Source organism: Athene cunicularia (genome assembly GCF_003259725.1).
Source record: "Athene cunicularia isolate RWA chromosome 1 unlocalized genomic scaffold, athCun1 chr1_part1, whole genome shotgun sequence".
NCBI lineage: Eukaryota > Metazoa > Chordata > Aves > Strigiformes > Strigidae > Athene > Athene cunicularia.
The window spans coordinates 80,786,894-80,807,944 of NW_020799091.1; the positions used below are offsets into that span (position 1 = coordinate 80,786,894).

A 21,051-nucleotide genomic window follows, 5' to 3' on the forward strand; every position below is an offset into this window, starting at 1 on the left:
AACTATGAATTGCATAAAAATCAGTTTTGCTTTGAGCTAGGAATAGCCTTGGTAAATAAATCCTGAGAAGCATCATATTCTGCCCTTTTCTCACCTATAGTTGTTGATCTCAGCTACCTCTCCTTTATCTTCCTTCCTCTTCCTCACATACCTGCTTCCTTCATATTCCGGACATTTTAACCTCTGGTGTTGACTGTAAGCCGAAGGGCTGAGATACAGCTAGAATAAGCACTAGAAGAATGGGTTGGAAGCTGAAATGGCCTGCAAGGTTGAAAAATTGAGAGCTAGTGTTACCAATAAAGTACTTGTTAAATCTTGTCAAAGCTCACTGTGCCTTGTAGAAGCTAAAACTGGCTGTTATTAATTTCCCCAGTAATTCAATCCCTAATATTTTGTAGTAATAACAGGATTTTTGGTCATGCATTTTCCTTGGGGTTACTTTTGTTCTGTCATGTGCCATATTTATTTTTTGTATAGGCAATATTAGTTGGGTCTGATATTTTGAGTTGCATCATTCAGATAGAACAGCGAAAGAAGGCAGCTTCTAAAATGTAAAAAATAATTATTTGTCACCAGTTTTAGTTTTGGATTTGGAGGGGTTTTTTTCTTGTTTGTTTTTTGAAGTCTAAGGTCTCAACCAGAAAGTGAGAGTCAATTTCTGACTGACTGGAGGAAGAAAGAAACTTCCTATCTGAAGTCTAGGTTTTAATTGCCCATTTTGAGACCTGACCTCCCTCCAATTTGTCTGTACTTTGTTACTGCTAGATAAAGAAAGGGAGTAGACTAGTCCGTTTTTCTGATCATGTCATGAAAAGCAGAAATGTGTTGGAGAGTGCATGACCTGGTTGCTTGTGAAAGTGTTTGAAACGGAGATCATAAAGCACACTGAAATAAACATGTAGGCTCTCTATGTTCTTACTGAATCTAAAGGTTTGTAGGGGAGAGCTGTATTGCAGCATGTGAGGGAGGTAGCCTGAATGTGATGGATGGTGAGGAAGATCTAATACCTATGGCTGGCAAGAAGATGCAGATTAAGACTTAGGGGGGGGGGGGAAGAGGGACCTGTCAGTGGAGACCTCGGAGATGAATGATGTGTGTTAACAGTAACATGTCCCCAAAATATGCAGCTTGGATAGTGAAATCTTACTGTAGCAGAATCTATTGCAGCATCCCTTTCTGCTTGCCATTCCTGAGTGGTTTCCTGCAGTCACCAGGAGGTATACAGTGCCTTTTCTCCTTTTGTTTTCATCTGCTGACAGCTGCCTCAGAACTGAGATTGTATTAGCATTTCAAGCAAGAGGAAAGTAGAAAAACTGAATTTTCAGTAGTTGTATAATGAGCTTTATAGGTAAGAAACCTTCACTTGCTTGGAGGAGTATCCCCTCTGTATTTTGACTCATGAGAGATATATTAGCAAGCTGTGCTCCATCCTGGAAGATAGGATGTAGATTCCCAAAGGAGTGTGGGTTGAAATGCTGTCTTACCATCAAACTCAGATCTCGACTTTGTATCGGTATATGCAGCCGTGCTAAGTTGTGCATACTTGGGTCCTGATGACTAATAACAGGGTAAGAGCTTTTAGTGTGGCATTTCTTGGCTTCTGAAGCAATTGTGCAACTGTAATATGATTCTCACAGGCATTTCTATTATATTAGAGATGCTTAGAAATTATGTGTTGGCTGCAGGGATTTTAACTGTGGTTGAGCTCAGTGCTACCATTCAGAATCAGATTATACACACTCCTCTTTCAGCTCACTTCCCTTTCCAGTGTATTCCAAGGCTTTATTCTTGCTATTCTTTCTGGGAAGCTACTCCAGAATCTGGCAGATTCTAACAAAACACACTTCTTTTCCCCCACAAAAGTGTCCATGGCAAAATCATTCTCACTTGTTCTTGTGTTGATGTTGTTTATCAAATATTTTGAGTGCTTATACCATAATATTTAATTATACCACTGCTTGTTGTTGTGTCTGAAGACCTTGCCTTACCCGGTGGCCTGAGGGTCAGTCAGGGTTCGGTGATAAAAGGAGCCGCTTGCTTCATTTGGTGCAGGTATGGGAAGAGGCCTGGGGGTGAAAGAGGCTGGGCTCACAGTTCTGCCCTGGAGAACTGGGTTCTGGCCTGCTTGGCCCTGCCTGTCTCAGAATCTTTTCTAAGTAGCAGCAAGCTTTTAGGAAGTGAAATTGTGTATTTTTGAGAGCTTTAGATATACTTTGAATGTTAAATCATTATGAAAAGAATTGTTTTGTAACTGTACAGTGAAAGCTAGTGACTTCAGCTTTTCTAACTCATCTCACAGGGATGCCATTGAAGGTAAATTGCTCTATAGATTCTCTTACCATAACAATCCCACATTTCCACATGAGGATGCTACTAACTCTTCTCAGAGCAGGATTTGGCTGTTGCACAGTAGGATTAGCCCAGACAAGACAAGCTATCTTTTGGACAAAGTGAAGCAGAGGTTCCAGAGTTTTTTGCTGGGGTTATTTTCCTAAAACTAAGTGTTCAGAAGCAAATCATATATAATTTCATATTGATGAGTTGTCATAAATCAGAATGACTCCCATTTCAGCATGTGTGAGCTGCTGTATAGCATAAACCTTCTGTGGTGCTAAATTAATTTTTCCATCCTGTAGGTCAGTTGCAACTACGAGCCTCACCTGCGAGGAAATGTGTATGTCCAGTATCAGTCGTAAGTACTCGCAGTCTTACTAAGTTTTAGAACTAAACTGCAAAGTCCAGTAATGAACACTTTGTATAATCCAAGTGATTCATTCTCATACTGTAATGGGAGCCTAACATTGGTAAGTAACATCTTAATGTATTATGATAATGCTATGTGTCATTTTTACTTTTTAAAGGGAGAAAGACTGTCAGGCAGCTCTTGCTTTATTCAGTGGACGATGGTATGCGGGACGACAGCTTCATTGTGAATTTTGTCCTGTGACAAGGTGGAAAACTGCTATATGTGGTAAGTCACATAAAAACTTGGAAAAGAGAATGTGTGTTACTGAAAGAGTACTTAATGGAAGTGAAAAAGAAGGAATTAGCTTGTAGCTTTCAGATCTGCCTAATGTTGTGGTTCATTTCTGTGGAAGACAGATATGCTAACTGGCTTGTGTAGATCTAGAAAAGAAGGGTAATGTTCATACCATGTCATCTGAATGATTCTAGTGGATTTACCTTGGATTGGAAAAGAAAGTTTGGATCCTGGCTTTGGAAATAATAATCTTGAAGTGGAACTACAGGAAGCACTAATTTATCTCTTTAAAAAGCAACAACAGTTTCTGAACCATCAACAGTTCTTAGCAGTAACTATCACATTTGACTTATCTGTACTTAGGTTAAGGTAGTAAAATTATTTATGAAAATTGTTTTAAGCTAAAACCTTCATAGCTGTTAAAAAGTTAATTCCACGAAAATTATATATTGAAAATTAATCTTGTATGAATTAAATTGGTAGGTGGTCAGATGCATGTTTTTCTGTTTGAAGAAGCAAAATTGAGGTTATTAAGTTTCTTTCCAGTAGGTACATAATGAACAAAGAGATTTAACACGTCTGGTTCATAAAAAAGCAAACCCTAATCTGTTGCAGGCTTATTTGAAAGGCAGAAGTGTCCAAGAGGGAAACACTGCAACTTTCTTCATGTATTCAAAAATCCAAACAATGAGTTTTGGGAGGCCAATAGAGACATACGTATTTCTCCTGAACGGACTAATCAGTTGTCTAAAAACTCTGAAAGGAGAAACAGAACGAGCCATCGTGATGACTATTACAGCCGGTCAAGGAGAAGGGGCAGCCCAAGCCCGGATCATTCTTACAGGAGAAATGGAGAATCTGAGAGAAAAAAGAATCGCCGCAAAAACAAGAGAAGGCGCCGATCTGGAAGGTCAAGAAGTCGAGAAAGGAGGAGGTCTCGCAGCAGGGGGAGAAAGAGGAGAGGCCGCAGTCGCAGCAGAAGTCATAGTCGAACACGCAGCAGGAGCAGAAGTCGGAGCTCCTCTCGATCCAGGAGCAGGGGTAAAAAGAGATCGAGCAGCAGAGGAAAAAATAGTGAAACTCCCAAAACAAAGTGAGAATTACTTTTTGAAATTGGTAATTGATCAAACATAAAGCTGACAAAGAAATCTTTCCAGTAGGGCATCAGATATATTTGAGTTTCAAATAAAGTGTTCTTGCACATTAAAATGTTTCTTCCTAATAAAGGAACCTAGTTTATTGTGTGCTAAGCTTCAGAAAATTAAAAGTTTAAGTCCTATATAAGGTGTGAATGTCAAGTACTCTAGCTACTCTGTCCCTCTGAACTGCTGCAACATCTGGACACATACCAAGTACAAATAGAAAGAGAAGTAAAGCTTATTCGGTATATGCTTATTTCTGTGTTATGTGTGTGTTAAGTGTTTACTGTCTCTGTAAGGAGTTAGTACAGAACAGCCAGTGTGCTGTAAATTCACACCACAGCAAACTGCAAATTGAAGTCTGCATAGAAGACTGCCATTTATATTTTCCATCTGTTTATGGGAAATCTCTTTCTAGACAAAGGAAATAAGAGTTGAAAAGGGATCTAAAAGGCATCACTGTTTGTATAATACTTCCCTAGTAGGAGCTTTGTGGTCATAAGTGTTGGATTTTCCATTCTCCCCTGACTGAGCTGCTGAGCTAATTGCCTGTAGAGATTGCAGCAGACTAAAACCAAGTAGGAAGTACACAGAAAAACAATCAATTTATTCAGTACCTTAATCCCTAAGAAAGAGTGGAGACCATGCACTTGTAATCCTCAGGCGAGGATAGAAAATACTTTGTATACCATTTGTAGCTGAAAACAACTTGCCTAACCTGTGATGGAGTGGTGGAAAAGGGTGTACATCTGGTAACTGAAGATGCACATGTAGTTGTGAAGGCCCAGGATGGTTGCAGAGTGGCTAAAGAATCCAAAGGGCTTATACCTGAAACAGTACTTCAGGTTTCTGGGAGAGCATGACTTGACTTAAAGCCACCTTAGGCTTATTTTACAAGCAGTTTAAAGCACCCTACGGTCAAGGTGGAGGGTAGGGTACTTAATGAAGTTATCAGGACAAAACGTTTTTCAGAGGACAGCTATGTACCTGCAATTAGATAATTGCTGACAAATATTTCTTCACTTCTAAATGAAAGATTTGTGCTGTTAAATGGACTGTACTTCACACTGCTTAACTTCAGGTATTTAACTTGGGCACTAGGCGACCTTAGGCGCTCAGAGAGAGCAGTTTGTGGCACTGAAGGTGCAGTTGCCCTGAACAGTCTGCAGAGATACCTCCTTCTCTTGAGCCCCTCCAAAGAACTTGGGCTCCTGCTTTTAGAGTACAGCTCAGACCACCTAAGTTAGAAGCCTCAAGTAGACACGAAGTGGTCCCAAACAGGTATTTGTTACATCAACAACGTTAACGCAAAGTCCTGTAGAAAATCTGGATTTCCAAACTTTACGATAGCATTCTTCACAGCCAGAATGTTTTTCCCCCAGGATAGTTAAGAGTGAATGGACATTGCTTCTGGATATAATATATATATTTTTGCTTTTCTAAATGCATACTGCACCTAGCATGCTGATTATACATTTTCCTTCTTTCATGTGTAACTGTTGTCCAATATGGAGTAACACAACAAAAGTGCTATATATCGATGTTCAGTTCAAACCCAACTTTCATTATATATTGTCATAACTGTAGGCAGAATTGTAGCTTAGTTAATTTGATTAAATGTTTTAGTTATTAACAGATGTAGGAATTGTAATTTAATAGCATAACTTTTGAAATAATAACTTGGTTTGAAAGGCATATTTCAAAGGATAGACAGCACTAAGTTTTAAATTATATCTGAGAAATTTGTGACCACTGGTTTCTCATAATGTATCTTTTTCTGACTAGACCTTACAGACAGATTCTCCCCGAGGTTTCTATTTTTTCATAGATGCTTACTCGTCTAGTTGGGTCACTTGTGCAGAACATGGCAAACTCTGGTTCAGTTCCCTGGAGCAGAACCGAATGGGCATTTCCTATTTGCTGAGATGTACCACCAGCAGGCCAGTAACATCTTCCTTTCACTGGTGCTGCCTTGCTTCCCTCAACTCATGCTGCTGAACTAGCCTGCTGGTGAAGGCTCTCGGGTGGAGGAGTTGAGTCCTGCCGGCTGTAGAATGTTGTACATCCCGTGGCAGGCTATTGCTGAGCATTATCTGAGCAAAATCAGTTACTGAGCTCAAAACAGCAGCAGTGGAATGAGTGGTGGGAAGCTGTTACCAGGCGGGTGCAAAGCGCAAAGCAGGCCTCTGTAGGATTAGAAAGCAAGTGCCAACTAAGACCCACGTGAGAATTCTACAGGTGATTAGGCTCCTTGTCCCCCGTTTCATAATGGGATCTGGGAAGCTGAGCTGCTGTATTTTTTTTAAAAGTTCTTATAAGTAAAAAAAAAACCCAACACTTGCTCAGAGATGCATGTAAAAATTTAAATATACTTTGCTAATATAATGGCTGAAGCTTCAGCTTTTTTTTTTTTTCTTCTTGAGGTCTGGACCCAAACTTACTGACTGTACCTGCGCAGTGTAGGACTGGTAGCTGTAATTATCATTCACTTCCACATGCAGTCTGTTTATTACACAGAAATTGAGTGCTGTAGATCTGACATTTAGTTTGCATTTGTTAGCATGAAATCTGGAATTCAACCAGCTTTCTAACTTCAGAGTTCATGTATTTCAGTATTGTTTCCCTACTTCATAATCTTAAGTAGTGTTATATGCATGGTTTTGTGTTTATTAGCTGAGTGAGCTATTTATTCTGAAGAGACAAAGAGACTAGAAGTTTTTAAATGTTAAGCTTAATTCTTCTTTTTTCAAAGGGGAGAGGCCCCAGAACACAGAAAGGATTTAAATTTGCAAGGAATAGCTTGTTCTCACTCCATGTTATTCTGCATATTCCACGTAAAAGGACCTTATAAAGTGAATTACTCTTGGCCAAGTTTTGTTTTAATGACTGCTTAGAAGCAGCAGCTTTCAAAACTTTTTTTCAGTTGTGAATTGTGCAAGGATCACTGAGGTGCTTTAGAGCGATTATGAAAGCAGGTGTTTACACAGAGCTGGAAGAAGTCAGTGGGTTAGGGCCTTGGAGGCAGGTCGCTTCGCAGTCGGGGTGGGGAGCAGGCAGGCGCTGCTCCTACCCTTGGGGCATTAAGATGCCATGTTTCCCGTGGCAGAAGGGGGACAGCGCGGCGGGAACTGCCCGGCAGCAGCACGGAGGCAGCCGGGCCCGGGGCCTGCCCCTCGCAGCGGCGCGGCTGCTCCAGTTGTGGCTGGTGGCTCCTTCCGTGGGGTTCCCCTGCCTGCCCGGCCGGGCGGCGCCGGGGGTGACACGGGAAAGGCCTCTCCTCTGGGCCTTCCCTTGCATGTACATCCCAAGTAACGTCTCAGCTTCGTGTCCCTTGATAACAGCATGTCTTTCTCAGATCGTACACGTTCAGTGTATCAGTAATTGCCCTGAAGTTTACCAGTGACATTCCTGTGGGATAAATAATATTTTTTCAAAAGAATACAAGAGGCTGCTTAGAGATGCTTTTGCTGCTTGTCCTGAATCAGCACTTCTTACAAAACATTCGAGTCTACTGTAGTTAATAACTTAAAAGCTTAATTGACTTTCTTAAATCTAAAAAGTGTTGCTCTTGTTTTCACCAGAAGTTCACTGTAATTAAAATAAACCCCAATTATTCCACATAACCTATTTAGCACTCAGGTATCATATGAATTCAGTATCTGATAAAAAAACCCATATAACACTGACAAGTTACACTTCAGTAAACTGAGTTACAACACAAGCTGTACAGGCATAACTGATGGCACAGGGTAACTTAAAGGCAGCCACAGCATGACCACCATCATGGCATTAACCCAAAGGCACAGCAGGTGCTTAGGAAGGCCTCCTCAAGGTGAAGACTAGGATTCCGTAAAGTTGAAGATACTCAAGCCAACAATCATTTGCCTAAACAATCTAGAAATTCTGATTCTTTAGCTTCCCCCCACCTCTTCCCTGTAAGATAGGAAATTTAAGAAAATATTTTGTTAAAGAAATGCCCTAAAATGGTTAAGTTTTCCCCATGCTTTTGCTGATAACATCAACCAGTTCAGCTCTTTTAGAAAGCTGGAGATTAATCTGAGATATTTTTGGTTGAGATTTAGGATTGTGACTGTTGCATTGACTTGCTCATAATTTCATTTAAGGAACTGAATATTCAGGCTGTATTATCCAGAACCCTCTCTCAATATGTGGTTTGTTTTAATTTTCAGATGAAGTGGCACCACCACTTTAATAAATTTCATGTTTAATGTGGTAAGCCTTCCAAAAACTTGCTAATTTATTGCTTTCTGTACAATTTAAATGGATGTAAATAACTAATCTTGGACACAGTATACTCACACATTTTTTTAATGAAGTGCTCAAGAACAGGTTAAGCACTGTAATAAAATTTCCCTTTTTTTTAAGCCAGCACTGAGTAGCCTCTTCTTTCCTCTCAAACACCAGAACTAATTACATATAAACACACAGCAATGGTGTAAAAATGAACATTTATTACAACTAAACCAATGTGACAGAAGTCAAACAGTTTTATTTGTCACAATCACAACAAAGCTTTATCCAAGCCAAGCACATACAAGTGACAGTGTAAACTTTAAAAACATGTTTCATACATATAAAATTGCTTCAGGTTTGACTTAAGGTAATTTTACTACTTCAATCTCACACACAGGGTCATTCTGCTACCACTTCATCCACATCTATCCCTACACCTTGTGCACCAGGGAAATGCAAACCACTGCTTTTGCACGCCCCAGGATAAAAGCAATCCAGTATGGTTAAGTCCCAGACAGGGCCTAAGCAGACAAAACTCTTAACACCGTGAGTTCACAGGCTGCACCCTGGCACTGTTGCAGAAGCGTGCAGGCACAGCCCAGCCCCAGCTGGCCCTCCTGCTGCTGCATGCATTTATACCAGGATCTGGATCAGGGGACTCGCAAGGCTGAGCCTTTCCTGGTGGGTTAAATTTAACCTGGATCGCATCAAGCCCACAGTCTAGCTCTCCAGATGGCTGGGTAAATGCTTACGCTAGCTCTGCATGACTGCTTCCAGCAACACCACCAAAGCGACATTTTGTGAAAACGTGGCACTACTTACTCAAGTGAACAAGCTAAAACATTGACTCCTTGCGTGAAGTTACCAGGGAGGGAAGGGAACAGCCCAGCCACCTTCTCAGGGACAATGGAGACACAGAGCAGAAACTGGCCACTCCGAAGTGTGGCACTACCTCCTAAAAAACTCAAAAGCATAGATGAATTGAATTTCCTCAAGTGAAAATAATTATGGAAAGTCTGCTAGAAGTGTTAAAATAATACTTGTGATTTGCAGTGAATCTACTATACAAATCTAATATTTAAAAGCCCTCACTGCAAATTAGTTCGTTCAACTGTACATCACGCAGGAGTTCCATAGGCGATGTGTCACATGTTAAAGGTGTAACTCAAGAAATGCAGTTAAAATGACATTGACATTTAGGGTGGGGTTTTTTTAAGGTACCTATGCACCCATTAAAGCATAACTACAGAACACCAATAAATACAAATTAATTTGTAGAGTTTGAAAAGAATAAAAAGTCCCTTTTAGAAAACTCCATCTTTCCCATCTTCAAAAGTATCCGATTCTCATTATGCACCTCTCTATGCAGTCAGAAAAGCCTACCTCCTTCCGTGTGTTTATGTCCAGAGCAAGCTAGTATCAGATCTAAAGATAGTTTCCTTGTGTGGAATTTTTTTAACTACATGCATTCCCTTTTTAGTATAGTAACTTGCAGAGTTTTGCTCAAAGTAGCTACACATAAATACACCTTCACTCCTAGTGAGCTGATCAGTTTGCAGTTCTCTTGCAAAAAGCAGTATCACCTTAACAGTTTTTACCAGTTTGATATGCAGATCCAAACAGGATTCTTTGGTATAATGACAAATTCAGTAGTAAACAGGTTATTTCCAATCTTTATGCATCAACCGAAACAAGCAGAATTATCACAAATGGTGACTAAAATGTGGATGAACAAAAGTCTTTGGTTGCATAAACACAATTTCTACACCATAACATTTCATATTTGGAGTTGTCCATGTAGTTTCTTTTCATTTAGATATGCTGTGTCATAATGATAAATTTATTTCCTGAAGTCAAGATTGCTTATAAAAACCAGTACACTTATTGAAGTCAAATGCAATTTTCCTATAAATGCAGTGAAGGGAGACACTGAGTCAATTTAAATCTAATTCCCTTTCATTTATGATTTTTGGACTTTAGTTTCTTGCTCCCTTTTCAAAGGAGTATTTTTCCTGTAGGCCTGAATGAAGCAGCTTAGCAAAACAGTAATACTGACAAACAGCATCTTACACCATTAGCTAAACATTACAATGAAGGCAGTGAACATTTACAGTATGAAACACTGAGATGTCATCAGCTGAAGTGAAGATTTATGTCAATCCAATTTCTTCAAGTACACTACGTGGGGTCTCTGCTTCCTATGGAGGGAAAATTTGAGACAGTGGTAAATGGACCCTGTGCTTCTACTGAACAGTACTATACATGAGTTAGTATGGTATGAAAGATGCTTAATTAAAAAAGAAAAGCTGAAAGACATGAAAATATAAAAGTACTGCAGATCGCAAACATGGTATTTGCTGCACTTTTCAAAGAGCTGTTAATTAGATTGTCATGGTTCACAGGAATCGCTGGTAGATTTTATTGCCTTTAAGCATAATAAAAATAAAGCAATTCAGATGTACCAGCAGGGAAAAAATCATAACCCAGTTAAGAGATATGAATTGGGGAGGGACAGGGAAGCATCTTGCCATGGAGCCAGTGATTTTTGTGGTGAATTGTTTCACAGGTCTCTAAAAATCTGTTACGGAAGAATGAGTAAGTTGACAAATGGAATGGCTGATGCAACTAAGATACAGTATCCCTTACACTCTTTATTAAGAGTCAAGATTTTTTTTATTTTTTTTTCACACCAGTCCCATTTAGTTCATAAAACCAGGTCAAGGTACCTCGGTACACCTGGTGTCAATAAACTGACCCCTACAGAAGTGGAAAAAGTACCAGGCCTGGAACTGTATTATTCCACACCAGGCAAAGTTTTAGGTTAATTCTAATCTTAAAAAGCTTTCTTTAGATTAAGAGCAAGTTGCTTAATACAAAATTCTAAAGGGCTTTCAGTTTTGTATTGATTATTCCTATAGCATCTGAAAAGAAATAATAGTTTAATTAGAAACATTAGGCTGTCCTCTTCCATAATTATTAACAATAACATAGTAAGTAAAAAGGGATACTGTGTCCTTATGGAAACATAAACAGTTTTAGTATCCAGAGTATAAATACACTTACTTTAGCATCCTAAAACAAGACATGTCATGAAGCAGAAAAAAAGGCAGACAATAGTTAAGGCAGCAAACAAATTTGGTTTTCAACTGCTAAGTATTTATTAAAAAAACCCTCAGTAAAATACATAATTAAACACCTTAAAGCTTGAAAGTAACACTGGAACATTGTCTCTATCAACCTTGACTATGCAGCACAAAATGACCACGTTTACAATCCTCATTCAGTTCATGTATAAGGTGATGCAGTATTGAAGGAACAAGCTATCATATTTTAAAGGCAACTTCATTTGAAAGTAAGTCAGTGCTTGGAACTGGCCACCTCTGAGCACTTCCAGATGGCTTCCAAAATCCAGCAGCAAATAAAAAAAATTGCAAGAAAAAAAGGCAAGTTAAAACTGGAAACAAGATACTTGGTGTATTAAAGATACAGTGGGGGTTTTCTCACTGATGCAGTATATAAATACTTTTAGAACTGCAGTGACCTTGAAAAAAACAGGATGGCAGGATTAAAGATTTACATGTGCATTTCAACACAAATCCCACAAAAAGAGATACTGATTGAAGAAAAGACTATGCAGCCTTTTTAATAAAACCTGTCACATTATATTCCCAGATTACTTTGCTGCATTCTTTTTAGAGAACATGCATCTTCCCTATCCACCAACTCACAGCATTTTACCCCCAAAATCCTACATTCTTACAGCAACAGAACTCCGGACTATCCTAAGAGAATATAACTTCTCAAGCATTTCATGGTCTTGAAAATATTTGTAATAAAATAACTTTTCACAGTTTTAAATTGATTAGGCAGCAGTGGACACTTACAGTTACTCAGTGGTGAAACAAAGTATTTACTAAATTGTCTGAAAAGAAAGTTGCTCAATAGCTATGAAAATATACAGTTCACTGCTGTCACTATCTTTAGAGCAGTTTAGAGCAGTTTAGTATTACTGTCTCCACTGCCAATTCAAAATTGTAGGTAATTTTCAACAGGCATATACTTAAATAAAGATAAAATTTCTTCAAGCAAATTAAGGCCATTGGCTAACAATGAATTTAAAGCAATGTATTTCAAGGACATTGGCTACTTGTCCATAGATACCCCACCACTAAAACTCAGACAGATTTTAATACTAGAGCAGCAACGTTGAGGCAGACATGCCTTCTTATGTGCACATCAACGATATAATCTCAAAAGGAACACCTAAAGGCTAATGTGTTTTGCTAGAGGAATAATTTCATTAATTATGACTTTTAAGAAACAAATAGAATGAATTATATTAGGTTTTGTCCATGTTATTTGTTTTAGGAAGTGTCAAACATTTTATCCAATTGTTATGGAAAACATTCTGCAGTATTATACACTACCTGCAGCTCAGAATCACCCAAGGCAAACAATGCAAATTCAAAATATATCAGAACACAGATGAGGAAAAAAAGTCATTCACATGAGACAAAAGTGCATGCAATACTTTATTTCAAACATGCCAGGAAAGCTAATTCATTACCTAGTCATTTAGAAGCAAGCAGCTGTATACAGATAACAAGAAAAACAGCATCTTATTACAGCTCAATGCACAGCATTTTAAGCCAACAGGCATGAAATAATGCAGGCTAAAGCAGCATTAACCAGACATTCAAACACATTGTTAATGTCTTACAGAAAAAAGGAAAACTTGGAAATGGAAAACCACTCCTATGATCTTGTTTTCTAAGATTTCAGAATGCTGCAAATCCAATCCAAATCTTTTGTCTAATCCCCTACATCTCTCATTTTTATGTCAGTTCAACATTTGAAAGGTAGTGCATTACCACATATAGCACGTGGAATTAGCTGTCTGTGATTAATCTCAGTAACCACCTCCTTGCTAATTATATTTAAATAATTTTCAAAACCAGCACTGGTTTTAGGTTACAAATTATTTTCTTCTACTAGGCAAGGAGAGGATGCAATATATGCCCTCTCACTCAGCCCACACTCTTTAACTGAAAGGTATTTATCATATTCACCCTCGTGGCAGTTCTCTCATAGACAAGGTAGTCTGCACTTAAAACTGGAAATGCCAATTGAAGGAGACATATTTGAAGTATGCTGCTAATGGACTTTAAAATCTTTCCAGTCCTAACCATTTGTAAAGGAATGAACTTGTTCTCTCCTTCAGTAGCAGCAATTGTTCAATTACTCAGAAGAGCGTTTTGAACATTTAAATACGAATGTGGTAACCTCAAATTTACGTAAATAGTTCTCTTTACCCTAATCAATTCTGCCTTCCCCCTCTTTACAAGGTAAGTCACACTACCATGCCAGTCTCAGAAAAGGATACTGGTATGTGCATCTTTAATCAAGATGCAAGGTCTGTGTAGAATTGTGTGTAACATCATTTAATACTTGTGTGTATACACGTTTCAAACACTACTACTCCTTCACTAGTTTCTCTGCAAATATTAACTTCATCTACAGGTTTTAAGTGTATGTTTAAATACCACCACAACTTACTTGAAAGATAAATACAGGTCAAGTAATGTTACAGCATAGGGGTTGCAGTATATAGATGTTTAGCTCAGAAAATTCTACAGATCTTTTAAGCATAAGACTTCAAGCTTACACACAATAAAAATGTTAAACTATATGCCAACAAGCACAAGTTTTGTTGAAATGAGACATGCGAAGAGACAACACCGTAAAACAAGGGGAAGAGGAAAGTACAACAGCAGAGAATGGTTGTGGTATTCTATTAGATTCAAGATGACTGGATTCACCAAGCTGATGATAATGTTCTGTCATGAGTAAGTCACAGGTCTATCTCCTCTGAAATTCTGCATGCATGATGAATGAAGCCATTTAGTACACTGGGACATTAAAGTATTCATGACGTGGCTACAAAAGAAATGTACATATTCTTATACATAATAGAAAGGGAGAGATATGCAAGAAAACAAAAATATTATCTCACTATTGTATCTCTGACATGAAAAGGACATTTGACACAGAAATACAATACTGTATTTTTGACTACTCTAGAACTCATCTGGGGGGGTGGGGGTGGAGGTGTGGTAGTGGCAGGGAGAACCATCATTTTACCCCCCCTATACTTGCATGCTGGGTCCAACAACATACAGGACAACTTCATAATTATTGTATTATGTAAGCTCAGCATTTCTTCTCAGCAAAAATTTATTTGAAGCCAAGATACTCTTCTGGAGATGGACCACACTATGTATTTGTTCCATTCTGACCTCTTCAGTGTACATTGACTATTGGCTACAGTCACAGACAGGGCACTGGGCTAAGGGAACATTTGACATCACCTACCCATATCAGCTCTGATAAACATACATTGGTAACAGGCCGCTAGAGCACTGTTGTGAGCAGCACCATGCCAGGGCAGTACTTGCATTACTTGCAACAAATATAATCTATCAAAAAGAGTGCGTGTTGAAAAAATCGTAGGTATTTGAGTCACCTCTCACAGCAGGTAGTTTTCTTTGCTTCTGAATTATGCCACTGAACTTAGTACTCTTACATTACTAACATGAACATTAGTATAACGATTTGGTGAAAGATGAGTTAGAAAGCAAGCAATACTCAATTTTTTGTATTAAAATCAGTGCCCTGAAGACAGATGAGGACATTTTTAAAGGAGTAATAGCCGTTTAGGATTATCAGCCCCAAACACACCCATTACACATCATCTGGGAGGAAAAAAGGCACACAACACTATCTTTCATGATGTACCAATTAAAATTTTCAATCTATTTTAGTGTATCAGCCCCTAAAACTACAGAAGTCTTACAACAGAACTGAGAAAGTTCCCATGACTTCCAAACCTAACAATTTCCTCTGTGTCATCTCAGTTTATTCACATGCTCAAGCTTGTATATTTTTAGTTCTAATCTCCAATTATAAAAAAAGCACAAAAATATCCTAGAAGCTTTACTGGATTTATACTGCTTTTGTGTATCAGTAATCTGAACATTATTCCATAGTAGTTAAAATTATTCTGAATGAGACAAATACAAAGCCGGTAGTTGTAAAAGTATTAGCACCTATAGCTCAGTGACAGTTACAAGTAAGTTATATGAAGTCTGCTGTGATTTTTGGTAAAACTCAAAAGAATTTGGTATGTAATAGAGAATTACAAATGTGAGTTTTAACTCTTAAAACCTCTCTTACTGCTTAAATCAAGTGTCATTAAAAACAAAATGCTGACACATGCTCCTAACTGGAAAAGACATTGCACAACAGTAGTATGCAGTACTAGCCCCAAGGAGTAGAAGCTTTGACTAAAAAGAAAATATTAGCTCTAGAACTGCTGGAGCCTCTACAAAAAATTCCCAGAGGTACTTATGGGAAACTTCTGCTTTACTTACACCGCTGGTATGATACAGATTCATGAAGATAACTGAAAATCAGGCATATTGTGACAATCTCAAATGCCCAGTTTTTACAGTTTCAGATTTTCAGTTTTTACCTGGAACATACATGCACACATGTGACTGATTCTCCTCCTCCTTGAAATAAACCACATTTCTTCCAGTGTTTCTCCCTTGGAAACCTGGAGCCTCCAAAAATTGGTGTCTTCACTGAAATGCCTGTCAAATCTCATAACAGGTTTCTCCTTAATTTTATAATAGCTCTCCGGACAGAAAGAATAACAACAGCAGTTCATTTTCTAGCACTTTTATAAGGATGATTACCATTCACCGTTGTTGTGTTCAAAGATTATCCCAGGCTGCACACATTCTTTGGCACATTCTTTGTCCTGGAAACACTGACCATGTTCCCATTCACACAACTGGTATCAACAAATAAGGACATGGAGGTGTTTATTTCATATTTATCCACTTGTTACCTTTCAGCATTTTCCAGACTTCTACTCTTGCCCACGCTCCCAGGCTATTCCCTGTCTTGTTCATATTTTCAATAGTTTATAACCTGAAGAATTATTTGTCTTGGATGAGAAAATCCTGGTACACAAAATTAAGGTGATTGATTCAAACTACTGTTACGGGATTAGTGTCTCATCTTGACAAAAAATTATTATCTACTGATAAAGCAAGATAGATTGTCAGATAACAATAGAAGAAAGTGGTTATTTCACTCCTGGCAGCTTTTTAGCTTACAGAACATGTAAACACCACCTGCAACTAGACTAGCAATAAACTGACATTGTAGAGGTGAATCTAAAAGATTAAATGGACGACAACAGTAACTGAGATAACGAAGTGGTAACAAAGCAGTATTGTGAGATGGAACACACTGCAGTTTCAGTGAGACCTCTGTACCCCACTGAGGATGTCCAAGACCGTCACACACAGTGGGTCTGGCACTGTAGGCAGCCAGACAAACAACAGAAAGGAAAATAAAGTTTTGACAAATTATTTGTCATCACAGAACTACAGTATCTTACAAGCTCCAACTATGATTTGCTACATTTTTTAAACTGTATTTCCTGCCATATTGTCTCCAGAGAAGTTTGGCCTGCTGATCTGAATACCAGAAAAGACAATTTTGGGGACATGACAGATGTCAGCTTCTACAAGTCAGTATCTAGACTACCTTGCCTTCCTTCTGTGCAACTGACTCTGCAGACCTCAGACAACATCTGAGCCTGCAAAGCATGTCCTTACAATAGCTAGCTATATTGATCTAATGAGTTTATAAATTAGTTGATCCAGCAGCTAGGGATGAGGCAATGGTATCCTTACAGCACAGTATGATGGCAAGCTAACATGAAATACTACCTCTGAAAAATTGTCACTTACTTAAAAATGTGGATGATAACTGTTTATCTGAATTTTAACACACAGGGCTTACATCCTAGTTTTGCCAAAGCTGTAATAGCTCTACAATACAAACTGCACACTGCAATTCCACAATGTTTTAAAGTTACTAGAATCCATCTTTCTCAAACTGATATCTGTATTTACAAGTCATTTTAAAAAACTAATAATACTCTCTGAAATTGTCAGCCTGAATCATTAGAGATTTTTAAATTAGAAAAATGGTAGAGTTGATTTGAGTCAACTATTTAGCCAGCCCAGCCCAACTGACATTTGTCTCAGCCAACTTTGTCATGATCCAACCTAATTAAAAATCATAATCAAACTAAAATGAGAAGGGATTTAATTTAATCCAGTCCCCCAAACAGCATACATGTAACATTCCTGAGAGATATTTGATCTGTTAAAAGGCACCCGGTGATGGAAACTTTGTAATGCCCCCCAGGCAATCTATTTAAATTCTTCATTATCATCACCACTGGAAAATTTGCCTAACATCTACATTGAAATTACTTTCTTGCTGCAATTTAAGCTACTTTATGTCTGCAGTGGACAAGAAAACAGTCTATTTCCTCAGGCAAGAGAGAGACAAGAAATTATTTATGCCTACACCAAACTGACTCAAGTTCAGCATTTTGCAGTGCTGCCATTTTACTGACAACACCACACAGCCATGAGTACATGGCACACCTTTTTCAGGGGAGGTTTGCTTAGGTTTTTGTTTTAACTCTTTCCCATTGAAAGCAGCACAAAGCCTATGAAGGCAAGCCATGTTAAACTGTAAGCAAAAATTACAACTGCTACCTTTGATAAAGGCTTGCCTTTTTTTTCCCTAGCATCTAAACAAACCCCAAGCTAGAACAGACAAGATGCAGGACCATGGAGTACACAGCAGCTTGGCAACAATTATACAGAAACAGACTATGGGGAAAAGAGAGGTGGTATGAGGATCTGTTTAGAAACATGAAGTTCTTACAGTAGAAAGAGATTAACATTTAACAAGCACTTCTTCAGCAATGCTTCAGAAGCAATTACTTTTACACTCCTGAATCCTTATTAGGAAATATTTCTAACGAAAGGCTGCTTTAGGAAATTGCTGCTGTTCACTTGCCTTTTCAAGGATTTCAAAACAGTAGAGTATCTATTTCCCAATCTTTGGTTAGCTAACTATTCAGATACTCCAATTACAAAGTTATTGGGAAATTTTTACTTCACTTTCGAAGGAGAGCAAAGCATTTTCTGAGAACCTAGAAACACCCACAGTCTTGGACATGTTCAGAGACAAACATTAACTATGATGCTGCTCAAAACCAAAGAACAAAACTACATCAGTGTCAACTCTTAAGTCAAGATCTTGTCTGCAGCTTCCTATACAGAGAAGACCAAAAAATAAATCTTCAACATTGGTGCAAATTAGTCAACACAATACTCCACAAGAGTCTCACAAGAGAAACAGCAACAGTCATCTTGCAAGTGTTATTCATCCAAACATCCTAGCATACACACATTCTTCGGCTCTAAAACATCAGCTCAACAGACTAGAGCAGAAGGATATGACATAAGATCAGCAGTGGCCTTCCTGCCTCCCTCTCAACAGCAGAAGTAAAAATATCAGTGGAAACTTCATGTACTGTAACTGGATAATAGTGGGTGCTTCCTGCTTCTTAGTTGCTATTTTGATCTGCTGGATCAGAGGTGATAATCGCTCCAGGAGGCAGTGCTTCATACCTGCCAATCAGTTGCTTAGCAGTGAGCTATGAAGAACTGATAGCCTAATTTTTAAGTGTAAGGATGGTTCAGCATCCACTGGAGGCTCCACTTCCCCACCACAAAAACGCAAATGCTTTATGCAAATACTATTGCTGAATACTTTATATTTGAAGCTACAGCCAAAATTATTACAAACCACCAAGTTCTCTAGCAGATAATCCCACAGTGTCTGTATGTTCTGGCAGCTTGCCAAACTATGCACATAAGGATTCATTAATGTTTTCTTCCATTTTCTTCCAGCACTGCAGCTCCAGGTTTGCATTACTTATTCCCCTCTGCTTAAGGAACCATTTCTTAAACTGCAGGACTGTAGCTTTGAAGGGATGACCAGAATATACTGCTGTAACAAGCCATGTCACATCCAATATCATTCATCTTCCATGGCAATGGCATTTAAGCATTCCTCCCCTTCCTTCCTGTTCCTGCAACACTTTGCCTTCTTACAGTTGTTTGGACAAATGTTTGCAGGGCCAAGTTGTAAATACAGAAAAGCTGCTGACTATATGTTTTTAGAAATGAGCAATTTAAATTGGATCAGTTTAAATGGATATGAAATCCAGTTCTAGAATGGTCATATAAATAGCTTCTCTGGCACAAAAGAAAGAGAAGGAAAGGACAGCTGAAAACTCCGTACATCAATACTGCTGCTGAAGCTCCTTGCCACATTCCTCAGGCCAACAGCAGGAGTGCAGCATAAGACAGGTAAATTAGAACTTAGGTAACTAAGCTGGCTGACTTGGGGGCTCATTGCAGACAGGAGTCAAGACAAGATACATGGACAACACTGACTTTTTAAAACACTTACATACACTGGGAGTTGTTAAGAATAAAAAAATTAAGTTATATAATTAGCTTTATCAGAAGTCCTGGCTGCAACCAGAAGCAGCTGCCTTTTACTTGGCTTTTCAGTGCCACTGATTTCCTACTCCTGGCACTTCCCTTGTGCTCCCCTGCATATTCTTAGATTTTAGCTAACAGGCTAGGAGCCACATAATCACAGAGCAAGTGTGCCTCCACAAAGGTGGCAGCAGGAATGGATCCAGCCTTCTCAAGAGTCATGGTCAGCATGGTTTTAGGTGACAAGGAAACAGCACCCTGACTCAAGACCATGACTTTACCACCTGTAAACTGCTCGATAGGAAGTGCAAGTTCTACTTAGTAGAGCTTCAGTGTACAGTAGAAAAACCTCACCCTGTCTAGTTGTATACCACTTAAGTTTTTCAACATTATACGAGACTTGCCTTAAATTTAACCAAGTTCTATATGGAATAGACTACTTCTGAATATGTGGCTTACTACACTTGCCATATAGTACGAAAAGAACTCACTCTAGTTTACAAGCCAGTCTCTCTGAAACAGCCATCAAAAAAACAAATTCTACTTATTTAGTGCCTGTTTATGCTTGATAGAATAACAACGATTAAGTAATTTGAAGGTGTATAACCTATTAGTTAAGTACCAGGTTAATCCAAGCACAGAAGCTATACAAGTCAAACTGCCCCTTGCCCAAAGGCAACCTTCTTCACCTCAGGAGATCTTTCTTTACCACAGATGATCTATATACAAGCTGCAGTTCCTTCCTGCAGGCAAGCTATCCCCATCTCTTATTATGTGCAACCATTTATCTGCCCCTCTCCACTCACCCCAGCAGATCCCTGTTTCTCCATATTCTGTGGAGTCATGACAAGCATATAAATTAAGCTCTGTACACATCCACTATTCCTCTACTCCTTCCAGGGAGTGGTACAGGCCAGGAAGAAGCATCCCATGGGCATCTGACAATGCCACTGTGCTTAAAGTACTGGGAACAAAGCACATTTCTTCAACTAAAACTGTGCCCACACATAAAATTCATTAGGGACATACTGTAGACAAGTAAACTGGAATCACAGAATTCTCTAAGCCTGAGCTTGCATATTCCAGAATTGGTGTAGCCATTTAAGACAACAAAAAAGATTAAGACTCCTAAAGTGAAAGCTCTATGCTTGGCATAGGTCCCAAACAATATAAATACTTTCACAAGTTTTAATCACAAGGAAACTTTTAGAGTTGCAGTAGCAATACT

At 38.6% G+C, this 21,051-nt stretch overlaps 2 protein-coding genes across 10 annotated transcripts in view; one reads left to right on the forward strand and one right to left on the reverse strand.

The window, feature by feature from the left end:
* The window catches only part of ZRSR2 (zinc finger CCCH-type, RNA binding motif and serine/arginine rich 2), a 20,496-nt gene extending 14,047 nt beyond the window's left edge, over window positions 1–6,449 (forward strand). Inside the window, exons 10-12 of the mRNA XM_026846194.1 lie at window positions 2,637–2,692; window positions 2,862–2,971; window positions 3,596–6,449. Of these exons, the coding sequence (XP_026701995.1) occupies window positions 2,637–2,692; window positions 2,862–2,971; window positions 3,596–4,077 (648 nt within the window). The 3' untranslated portion in view covers window positions 4,078–6,449. The remainder of the gene's footprint in view (window positions 1–2,636; window positions 2,693–2,861; window positions 2,972–3,595) is intronic.
* A 547-nt stretch (window positions 6,450–6,996) lies between these two features.
* The window catches only part of AP1S2 (adaptor related protein complex 1 subunit sigma 2), a 48,031-nt gene continuing 33,976 nt past the window's right edge, over window positions 6,997–21,051 (reverse strand). For 2 of the 9 annotated variants that reach the window (XM_026844641.1, XM_026844651.1), the window contains exon 5: window positions 6,997–10,571. In XM_026844641.1, the coding sequence (XP_026700442.1) occupies window positions 10,524–10,571 (48 nt within the window). In that variant the 3' untranslated portion in view covers window positions 6,997–10,523. Of the gene's footprint in view, window positions 10,572–11,436; window positions 11,446–11,469; window positions 11,772–12,887; window positions 14,311–21,051 lie in introns of those variants that run through there. The other 7 variants (XM_026844633.1, XR_003397982.1, XM_026844674.1 and 4 more) reach the window with 7 other exon arrangements.